Source organism: Schistocerca piceifrons, chromosome 3 (genome assembly GCF_021461385.2).
Source record: "Schistocerca piceifrons isolate TAMUIC-IGC-003096 chromosome 3, iqSchPice1.1, whole genome shotgun sequence".
Lineage (NCBI taxonomy): Eukaryota > Metazoa > Arthropoda > Insecta > Orthoptera > Acrididae > Schistocerca > Schistocerca piceifrons.
In genome coordinates, this window is record NC_060140.1 from 478,649,567 (window position 1) to 478,661,578 (window position 12,012).

The 12,012-nt window shown below is 40.9% G+C and overlaps 1 protein-coding gene across 1 annotated transcript in view; it reads right to left on the reverse strand.

The window, feature by feature from the left end:
- LOC124788751 (probable sodium/potassium/calcium exchanger CG1090) overlaps positions 1-12,012 on the reverse strand; it is a 123,309-nt gene that overhangs the window by 81,403 nt on the left and 29,894 nt on the right. The window contains exon 4 of the mRNA XM_047256032.1: positions 7,266-7,554. Coding sequence (XP_047111988.1) covers positions 7,266-7,554 — 289 coding nt within the window. The remainder of the gene's footprint in view (positions 1-7,265; positions 7,555-12,012) is intronic.

The window sequence follows — 12,012 nt, forward strand, 5'->3', positions numbered from 1 at the left end:
AATCACCTAAAACACAAAATTTATGACTTTCCATGATGAATAATTTCTTGACCTGTTAATATGTTTTATGTAATAGTCAGTTAAGAGCTTCAACTAAATATTTTATCATTAAATAACTAGGTAAACAGCAGTTGGTTAAAGAGACAAAAATCTACTTAATGTTTTCAGTTTCAGACAGTCACTATTATAGTATCTGTTGGGTGATATTATTTTCATCTGTTGTACTGTCTGAGTAAATGTACAGATGAATCATCCATGAATGTGAAATCAGAGAAGAGACCTTTCATGCACTTTGGTATCAAGAGAGAACATCTCACTTTTGTCTTGTAATGTGACAGAATGGAATCACAGATTCTGAATATACTGACATCATGATCATTTTGGGTCAACAGAAATTTGCACTATTTCTTACAGACAACATGCAGTCTTGTACAAGGTACAGAAAAAATGCTGCACTTGGGGGTCGGCAAGCAATTCCTCATCCCAATTCACGACAAAAGTGTATCTGGCAAAACCTAGTCCCATCAATACTTTTAACGGAACCTCAATTTTAAAAAACGAGACTCTGGCAACACTGTAACTGGATGCAGTGCAGCCAAGAACAGGTAGCATGAACTCTGTGCTGTGCCAGAGCTGTCCCCTTAGCTCAGTGAGATGAGGCAATAACATGGGGAACGGATATGCAAACTCCCCAATGTTCGAGTGGCGTACACTGCAAACTTTTTCCCCCCTTTCTTTTTTTTTCAGTTTAACCATCAAACTGTATCCAGTTTACACCACCACAATGCAGTATCCTGTGTATTTCTTTCTGTTACTGTTACCTTCACTTAAACATTAAGACATAACAGGAACTTCTTACAGACATAAATGGCCACTTTGTTCTGTCCAAGTGACAAACAAAGCCAACAGAAGATAAGAAGATAATAATGGATACAGTAACATTGTCCGTATTCTTTGAGGTAAAAAACCATGATAGGTAGGCTAAACTAGCTTGCAGATTACGCTATGCACAATAATTCCACTCTGTATATTTGACATCCAGACTTATCTTCACAGAGCCAGTACATACACTTAAGAGCAACATGCACTTTAGGGCCGACGTTCAAAGTGGCTGTCTTGCATTTGCAGACACTTTGTCACTTGCTGTATCATACTTTGCTCGGCCCTAGGCAACATATCTGTATCCAGCATGGCAAAAGCAGCAGGCAAACAAGCTATTAAGTCATGTACATTTATGAACAGAGTACTACAAACTTCTTTCATTATGTCCCCCCACAAATAAAAATATAGTGGATTAAGATGTGGGGAACTTGGAAGCCAGAACATTGGACCTCAACAACCAACCCATTTCCACGGAAATGGTTCATTTAAGTACACTGATGGAAAAAAAAAATCACAACCCCAAGATGGACTTGTGCGAATAAACCAAAGTTGGTAGGCACGTTTCTACATGTGGAAGATGATGTCTACTCAAATTTCATAAGAGGATGCAAATCACATGCTGTAACAGTCATGAGATTAGATGTGATGGGTTGACGTTAGTCAAGAATGCCTTTAAGGCAACAAAGACAACATTATCAACACATCACTGAGTTTGAATGAGGTCGTTCCTTCTGTGATACTGCAGACAGACTTGGCAGGAACGTAGCCACTGTACATGATTCTGGTAGTGGTGGTCACAAGGATTTACAGTTGCCAGAAGACCAGCCACATGGCACCATAGAGAGGGAAGACCATTGTGTTTGGAGTATGGCTCTGGTGCATCTGCAGTGACAATTTGAGCACCAGTTGGTACCCCAGTGACACGGCAAACTGTTGCAAATCAGCTACTTCAAGGACACACATTTGCATGCTTGCAGTCAACATTCTGGCAATTGCACAGGTTGTAAATTTACCACCCTTTTGCATTTACAATGGATTGTCTCGTGCTTACATTAATCTGTGATCTTGCAATGTTAATCCATAAATATAGGCTGTTCAGAAATTCCTATCACAAACTCCTAGGACTTGTAAAGGGGATTTAGTACACAATATTCTGAGCAGAAACCCTTGTCCAGAAACGTACTGTTTCTGTACTACAGCCGTTTGAAAACATGTTTGCTAGGCAAGTTTTCAACAAGGTAGTCATGGTGGGGGATGCTTATGTTGGATTAGGTGATGTCACTCGGTGTGCATACTACCTCTCTCACCTGGTTCGAGCCTCATTCACGTGTCTGTGAATGCTAGAAGTGGTATGGGGTGTTGGAGGTGGTATGGATGTAGTTGTTGGTTATCTGCAACATACCAGATGGTGCTGGAAGCAACATCTATTGCACACACAATTTCTCATGTACTCATTGACAGTTTCTCTTCAACATGATGCAGTTCGGCCTCTTCCAGTTAGGGCATGTGATGACCCCTTGGAGCACCACAATCACACCTGCCGACAGTGAAGGTAAACCTTTCTTGAAGCCTTGTCTAATTGTAGTGAAAAAGGTATACAATGGGGTTGGATGTTGTGCATAATGATTCTGATAAAGGCATGAGAAGTTCTTCCATTACTGCGAGCTTCTCCATGCAGAAGGACCATGTTCGTGTATTTTGTATAAACATATTAAATTGCTCTGAAGCTCAGAGATACATGAATGAAAAATGAAACTCAAACCAAGTCAGAGAGGTAGAACAGATGTCAAATAACATTAGACAATCTGACATAACCACCCCACCCCACCCCACCCCCGCTACCCTCTTGCACACCTAGCAAACATGTTTTCAAATGATTATAGCTCGGAAATGATACCAATACGTTCCTGGACATAAGTGCCTATTTAAAATATTATGTACTCACTCCCCACTACCAGTCTTAGGAGTATGTAACAAGAATTTTTGAACACCTTGTATGTTATTAGACAAACATATGCCCAAAATTTCAATGCTCTACATTAATTATTGTTTAGTGTTGTGATTTTTTTTTTCTGTGAGTGTAGTTACATGCATTCATTTCATCATGCTGGAATCACAGCTGTCACCAAACACCAAGTGGAACATTTTCTCACGCATCAAGCAAACTTGTGCAAAAAAACATACAATAAAGGTGCACATTCAGCTTCTCCGGCAACAGGTAAGGGACCAAAGGCACTCTTCCCATGATTCCATCCCACAGATTTATGTCAAAGTGTGCCTGAAAGCCACATCAAAGGAATATGTGGGTTGTGTTCCAACCAATAATGTCTATTGTGGAGGTTGAAAACACCTTGATGAGTGAAGATAAATTTGTTAGTCCATATCACACTATTTATAAAATGTTTGTTATCTTGCACTCATTGGAAAAGCCATTTACAAAACTGTACTCACCGGATGCGGTCTTCTAGCCACTGGTGTCGGTGATTATATAACGATATGGATGCAGTTCTTCACCATGCAACACCTCAACAATCAGTCTTTCAGATATCTGGAACTGCTTCGCTGGCGTGAATGGTGAATGGTTTCAAGAATCACATCCTCTGTTTGTGAAGTGCATCTTAATCCTTGGAAGACCTCTGTCTGTTACTTGTGGACGACGATTACCAATTTCCTGAAGATGTTGCTCCAGACAATGAAAACTGTTCTTATCGGAATGGTGCCTTTCAGGGTACCATGCACATGAGAAGCAGCAGAAGCAGCTTGGTTATCAGATGCACCCAGCAATAAAAGCATATCGATGTATTCATCATCCTTGTACCCAATCAGGAAGCCACCCTACACGAACTTGACGGGACCAGTTATGTTTTGTACACTGCGCAGTTAGTAGACATATGCAAGCAATTGAATGGATCCCACTGTCATGTGATGGGCTAATGTCATATTGCAAAATAATTTCCAACTTATAAATGATGAGAAACAGGGAACGGATGCCTAAAATATAAAATAGGAACCTGACGACGATTCAAACCATAGCTTCAGGGTAAATGCATGTTTGATGTTCCATCAGTCTATTCAGTGAACTACGATGCCTGGTACAGCATTATAGGGTGATACACATTCTCCTGTACATCCTGATGTGCTGCACAATGTGACACTCTTGTCAAATCTTCATTTTCATACTTGTGTTTTCAAAATGCACCCAATCTGATTTTGATAGATAAACTTTTGTCTTGAATGTAGATGAGGAATTGCATGCTGACACCCAAGTGCATTGTTTTTTCTTCACCCTGTATATTAGTGCATTTACTGCTGTATTAACTTTTACATGAGCAATAACCATTATTTAATAGATTCCAATTGGAATAGTAATTTATTAATGTAATTACTAACTTTCAAAGCAGGTCACCATTGCCTATCTGTAAACAAACACCAGCATTTAGATTTCACAAACTTTCAAATTAAGAATCTTTAGTTCTGTATAACATACCCTATCTGATATTGATGGAAACATTTTAGCATCTTTTGAATCAGCAAATAATGTTGTAATTCATATCTTAATTTCTGGCAGTGTTTACATAATCAACCTTGCATGTTTATGCATTATGCTGTTAACGAATTGCTAAAGTTACTATCAAATGTAAAATCATTACTAAATTCATCACATTATCACAACGATAATTTTAATTTGTAGAAAACATGAAATCAGCAATGAGAGAATATGTCCTGTAGTATTTTCATGTTATTTAAGGCACGTGGGTGAAGAGACATCTAGTAAAGAATTGAGAATACTTTTGTGATGTGAAATCAAGTTGACTTGATGTACAAGTTTTATTTTTTGGAATATGTGAAGAACTTCTATAAAATCAATGTCCTGTATACGTTATTTTAGTTAGAATGCCTGTTCTTTATTTTGATATTGCCCAAGAACCTAATGGCAGAGTTAATTAAAAATATGAATTTCTGCAACTGCTTTTACACCCACCTACAAAGGAGCAAAAAATTGTACGTTTGTTAAATGTGCAAGATTGGCTCATTTCAGTCTCTATACGCCTTTGGTCAACTCTTATGACATGAGGTTGCCTGGAACTCAGTTTTGTTTACACTGTGCAATATTTGTTTTATGAAGTATTGGATTAACCTGTAACAATTTGGAATCAGTTGTAGACGACATCTACTGAAATTTTGATTTTTTTGTGAGAACTGATACATTCTTTCAACAAATATAAATTTTGTGTGGTGTGCTGGACCTGGAACTTGAGTTCAAAAATGGGAAGAACACCATAGTATCTGAGCAAGCATTCAAAACCAAGATACATCACGTTCTTTTACAAAGTGCTTATTAATTGTGAGAGGCGGAATGTTTTATTGTGTCTTCCAGTACTGATAAATCGTGTGTATGCAGCTTGTACCGATCAGCCACTATAGATTTTGACACAGAAGTTACACGGAACCCTGAATAAGCATTACAGAGACGGTTAACTTTAAATGAAGCAGTTACTTGTAGCAAGCAATATGAAATGAAATTGAACCTCTTTAGTACAAAACATTAAGTAGATAAAAACTGGCATTCAAAACATACAGTAAACATTGTGATCATGTTTTATACTGCATAACGTATTTAAATTAAATATAAGTACTATTATTGTTTGAATTATTACTAACCCACTCACACAAACAACGCAACATTGCATCATCAGGCAATTTCAGTGTCCCAACTCTTGGGTCGTTGAGAGTGGTAACAGTGCGAAACCAAGAACAGTTGACAAAATGTTTTCTGAACGGTGGCAACTTTTATCAATCAGTGCTTGGCAATTGGTGGAAAACTTACAGCACGTTTACCATAGCTAGTCTATTGGTGGCTCATGACATCATTTATGTTGGTTGCCATCTAATAATATGATTGGTATATTTGTGGCCTCAGGTGCCGCCTCACAAAGTCAGTATTGGATCGGGAGCAAAAAGGTTTGATGACCACAAATCTACAGGGTGTCAGAAAAGTCTTTCCCTGATTACATAAACTGATGACTCAGGCTAGAAGTACGATACAAATATGAAACTGGTGTCTAATTGTTTACAAACTATCAAAGTTTTTTTCGCACATCAGTAAACTTCCACTTCCATTGTTGCCCAAAGACAGTACACGTCGATATGGCTTTGCGGTCGAAATGCTATCACGTATTGAGGACGATGATGGTTATCTCAGACGAACTGCCTTTTCCAATGAAGCGACCTTTTTTGTCAGTGGAGTAGTGAATCGCCATAATGTGCACATTTGGGGTTCACAACCCCCTGGCGAGGTCATGGAGTGCACCAGAGGCAGTCCAAAGGTGAATGTTTGGTGTGTGCTATTGCACGATTGAATTATCGGGCCATTCTTCTTCACTGAGGCTACCATCACATCGGCAGTGTATCTGGACATGTTGTAACTGTATGCTGTTCCTCAGCTGCTTCAGTATCGACCCGATGTCTTGTTTCAGCAAGACGGTGCACCACCTCATTGGGGTTTGGACATTCGTGCCTATCTCGATATGACCTTTCCTGGGTGATGGATAGGTTGTGATGGGCCAATGGTTTGGCCTCCACACGCTCCTGACATAACCCCATTAGACTTCTTTTTATGGGGTTATGTCAAAGACGAGGTCTACTGAACACGTGTACCAGATCTTGAAACCCTGTGGCAATGGATAACCACAGTCGTTGAATCGATCCCTCCAGTGATGTTGGCTAGTGTGTGGATGGAAACTGAATATCGCCTAGATGTGCTACGTGCTACCAAGGGTGCTCATGTGGAAGTTTACTGATGTCTGAAAAAAACTTTGATAGTTTGTAAACAATTGGACACCAGTTTCATATTTGTATCTTACTTATAGCCTGAGTTATCAATTTATGTAATCAGGGAAAGACTTTTCAGACACCCTGTAGATTAGTGACACAGGTTTATGACACACATGATCTCGTTTGTACACAATGGATACAGGAAGTTGTCATACATTACGTAAATAGATATGCAAAATGCATGCATTTTGTGCCAAAATGAACATTAAGGTCAGTTTATCTTATTAAAAACATTGAAAATCACGGAGCCCAAGAAAGCATACCTTGCACATGATGCAGCTAACAGTGCTTGGCTAAATGTGTTATTTTGTACACATGCATTAAAGAATTTTGGAAAAAGGTCTTAAAATATCAATATCATTTAAAGTAATAATACAGATAGCATTTTTTGCTTATTTAGTAATATTTTTGTTCTCTCTTAACAATTCGTACAACTCAAATGAGGTGAAACGATTACTGCTAATTCCTGATGAAAAATGTGGTTTATTGTGACTGAACAATGATGCAAGCTTATTTTATTTCGAACAAGAGCGAAATAACGTACGCACCAGGTAATGCTTTCATTGTAGATGGAGACGAGCATCATGAGGATGGCGAGAGAGTAGAAAATGCAGTCGCGCACCATGGGGTACCAGTTGAGGTGCAGCGTGGCGCCGGCGCACAGCGCGCACACCGAGATCACGAACATGATGTTGAAGACGGCCGAGCCGATCACGCCCGAAACACCGATGTCGTCTTTGGCGAAGAAGACACCGATGACGACAGTGGCCAGCTCTGGCGCAGATGACCCGGCGGCCATGAAGGTGGCACCCGCCACGTCGGGGGACAGCTTCAGCTCTGCACACATTTGAGCCACGTCTTACTAACCCAGTCGCTCTACTGCTGTGTGCCTTATAGCCCTGAAACAGCATGTTAATGTAGAAGTAGGTGCACATAAATGAATATTCTGATGTATCGGAGGCAGGAGCGTTTAAATATGCAAATGGCGCTACAGTTGACAAACTGAGGGGCCCGATTCAGCATTATTTATTTTATTATTTTACTTTCATAAAATGGAAATGCAGCTTCGGGTAAAATTTTATTTCACTTATTTAAGCGATAACAGATGCTATGCATAATAATTTTTGAACCATTCTCTGAACATTAGTGTGTCCCACATAAAACCAGTACGCCTCACGCCTGAGATTGAAGTAACAACAAACTGACTAAAAAGGAAAAGATAATAGTAAATGTTAAAAAACATTTGGGTACATGTTTATGGGAGATGCTGGAAGTGGTGGCCAAGGGCATACAGGCCACTTCACAAGCAGTTTGAGTGGAGATGATTAACTCCTATGTGAGGTGTACGAGTTTTACGTGGGACATGCTTTAGAAGCCCCTAAAAATACTTATCAAAGTTGACTCTTATTAGATCCGCACATACAGCATGGGAAGCAAACATTGTTTACAAATGATAAGTCCCTTGTATTAGAAGCTTATAATGTTTAGACCTCTGGACGGAAGAGAATTCCGCGGCACGCTCCATAGGGAGGAGGAGGAGGATATTAGTGTTTAACGTCCCGTCGACAACGAGGTCATTAGAGACGGAGCGCAAGCTCGGGTGAGTGAAGGATGGGGAAGGAAATCGGCCGTGCCCTTTCAAAGGAACCATCCCGGCATTTGCCTGAAGAGATTTAGGGAAATCACGGAAAACCTAAATCAGGATGGCCGGAGACGGGATTGAACCGTCGTCCTCTCGAATGCGAGTCCAGTGTGCTAACCACTGCGCGCTCCATAGGGCTACTAGCTACTGCACACAGTCAAATGTCATGCCACGCCCGTTGCGAAAGTTAATCTGTGTTGTGTTTAGAGATGGAAGCTGGAGAATGAGTGCAGTGGTGTGTCTGAGTGGATAAAGATTACTGCATGGGTGACAACTTTACACCGAAAAGTGGTAAACATACATACTGTAAAGACACTCTGTGCTTCATCTCAAAATTAGGGAAAGGAAAATAACACAGGATCGCAAAAACAGCTAACCTTAATACACATAAGAGCCAAAGAAACTGGTACACCTACCTAATGTCATGTGGGGCCCCCGCGAGCTTGCAGAAGTGCCGCAACACGACATAGAAAGGACTCGGCTAATATCTGAAATAGTGCTGGAGGAAACTGACACCATGAATCCTGCAGCGCTGTTCTTAAACCAGTAAGGGTACGACGGGGGGGGGGGGGGGGGAGATCTCTCCTGAACAGCACGTTGCAAGGCATCCCAGATATGCTCAATAATATTTGTGTTCGGGGAGTCTGTTGGCCAGCGGAAGTGTTTAAACTCATAAGAGTGTTCCTGGAGCTATTCTATAGCAATTCTAGGCGTGGGGGGTGTCGCATTGTCCTGCCGAAATTGCCCAAGTCCGTTTGAATGCACAATGGACATGAATGGATGCAGGTGATCAGACAGGGTGCTTACGTATGTGTCACCTGTCAGAGTCGTATCTAGACGTATCATGAGTTCCATATCACTCCAACTGCAGACGCCCCACACCATTACAGAGCTTCCACTAGCTTGAATAGTCCCCTGCTCAGCATCCACGGATTCATGAGGTTGTCTCCACATCCGTACATGTCCATTCTCTCGATACCATTTGAAACGAGACTCGTCCGATCAGGCAACATATTTCCAGTCATCAACAGTCCAATGTCGGTGTTGAACGGCCCAGGCGAGGCGTAAAGCTTTGTGTCGTGCAGTCATCAAGGGTAGACGAATCGGCCTTCGGCTCCGAAAGCCCGTATCGATTATGTTTCGTTGAATGATTCGCACGCTGACACTTGTCGATGGCCCAGAACTGAAATCTGCAGCAATTTGCGGAAGGGTTGCACTTCTGTCACGTTGAACGATTCTCTTCAGTCGTCGTTTGTCCTATTCTTGCATGATGTTTTTCCGGCCGCAGCGATGTCGGAGATTTGATGTTTTATGGGATTCCTGATATTCACGGTACAATCGTGAAATGGTCGTCTGGAAAAATTCCCACTTCATCGCTACCTCGGAGATGCTGTGTCTTGTATCAATGATAATACCACATTCATACTCACTTAAATCTTGATAACCTGCCATTGTAGCAGCAGTAACCGATCTAACAACTGCGCCAGACACTTTTTGTCTTACATAGGCGTTGCCTACCGTAAGGCCGTATTCTGCCTGTTTACATATCTCTCCCGCATGCCTATACCAGTTTCTTTGGCGCTTCAGTGTACAAATGAATAGTTGTCAGACATCCGAACCTTAAAGTGCATCTGTTTCCAAAACTTATAGAACACCTTCGAGGACTGCATTTTGGCAGTGATGAAGTGGTGCAAGCACAGGTGGGGTTGTGGCTCCGTCCGCAAAGTCAGACATTCTACAGTGACGTTCAGTGGCGGATCTAAAAATTTTGCGCCCCTCGGCACACCATATTATATGGGGCGCCCCCTCCCCCCTAAAAACATGTTTTAAATAATAACTATTTCCGATCACTTCAGAATTGCCGTTTTGGGTGGGAGCGCTGTGAGCTGTTTCCGTGCTCTGCTATTCGTTGTTCTGAAGGACGCATCAGCGCTCTAGTCACGCTCAATCAAAATGCAATATGGTTCCTGAACTCTACTTGGTGTACGGCAGCGGATAAAACAAACTTAAAACTGCATTGTGTTAACACATTCTTCTGTCGAAAGACAACAGAAACGAACACAAGGAAAATAACTTTTCTTTTATGATCATAGTATGAAGGCTTTCACGACCGGATGACATATCTTCTGGTAAACCTTCCGGGATGTAAGGTCGTGGTCCATGAAACTCTTCAGCTCCTAACGTTTCGTCCAGAGCTGCGCTGGACATCTTCAGAGGGGTGTTTCTCCTCCGGTGAGTCTTGCCGACTCACCGGAGGAGAAACACCCCTCTGAAGATGTCCAGCGCAGCTCTGGACTAAACGTTAGGAGCTGAAGAGTTTCATGGACCACGACCTTACATCCCGGAAGGTTTACCAGAAGATTTTCTTTTATGGCCTAAAAATTCAGCAGAGCGTGTAGGAGGCAACGGATTTTTTTATACATTCAATTTTAATAAGTTCTTTTACACTAAAACGTTGAAAATGAAAATAAAAAAGTTGTGTTACGATGTAAAAATTGAAGCAAACGTGTCATACATTAGAAATTAATACAGTATCAGTATGGCTTGACTGTACAGCACCGAGCGGCCTGGGTCATTCGGGTATTGTTTAGAATTGTCCGGCGCCTTCGGTCACGTCTGCACATAGACGAGGTTTAGTTCAGCGTTCTGCCATCGGCAATTGTAAAATAAACAGATAATACGTAGTTTGTAAGTCCCAATGAATGTGCTGTAAGTTATAATAAAAATCACGTTTTAATCTTAAATTTTTAAAACTAATATGAATAAATAAACAAACTCACCAGTCAGCTAAGTTTGCCACTGGCTTTGACGGCAGAAAATTCGTCATAGTTCAGACGGTTACCAGTTAGGAGATCGGCTTCGATGTGAAGAATGGACAAGGCGTTCAATCTCTCCTCACACAAAATATACGTGGGTACGATTTCAGTCTTTTAAGAGCCGAAAACGAGTGTTCTGCCGAACAGTTTGTAATTGCCATACATAGAAATATTCTAAGAGCAGTGTCAACACCCGGAAACACGGACTGTAACCTCTCTTTTCGTAAAAATTTACTCATTTCGAGTGATATATCACTAAAAATCTCCGAAGATTTCATAAGTTCCGTGAAATATACACATTCACTGTTCTTAAGGTTACTGAAAACTGTGAAAGAGTCCATCAGTGCTCTATACCTTCCCTTCCTCCTCACTAATTCAGCTTACAAGTTGTCGAGTACTGGGAAAATTTTTGCCTTCCAGTCAGAAAAATTTCTTCCGAGTCCGCTTCTTCGCCATTATGAAGCTTGCGTTTTCGTGATCTTTTATAGGTGCATTCAAAGTCTATATCAGTCACAATCTCCATGGATTTATTTTCATAATAGTCGAACATGCTACTAATAGATGCAATAAATCCTACAAGTGAGTCATGTAATTCATGCACTATTTTAGTATCAATATTTACATTCTGCAATTTCAGATTTACACTATTACATTTCTGGAGTATGTCCTTTCAAACTTTCATCATGAACAATGTTTCTAGTTTGCTGAGTTGATTCAATAAAGCTGAAGCCTCATTTCGCACACGTGGTTTTTCACATGTATTATTGGCAATATGTGTGAGGGCATTGACAACGCCCGCCCAGTTTTCGTATGGACTTATACACGCGTTCTCTCTTG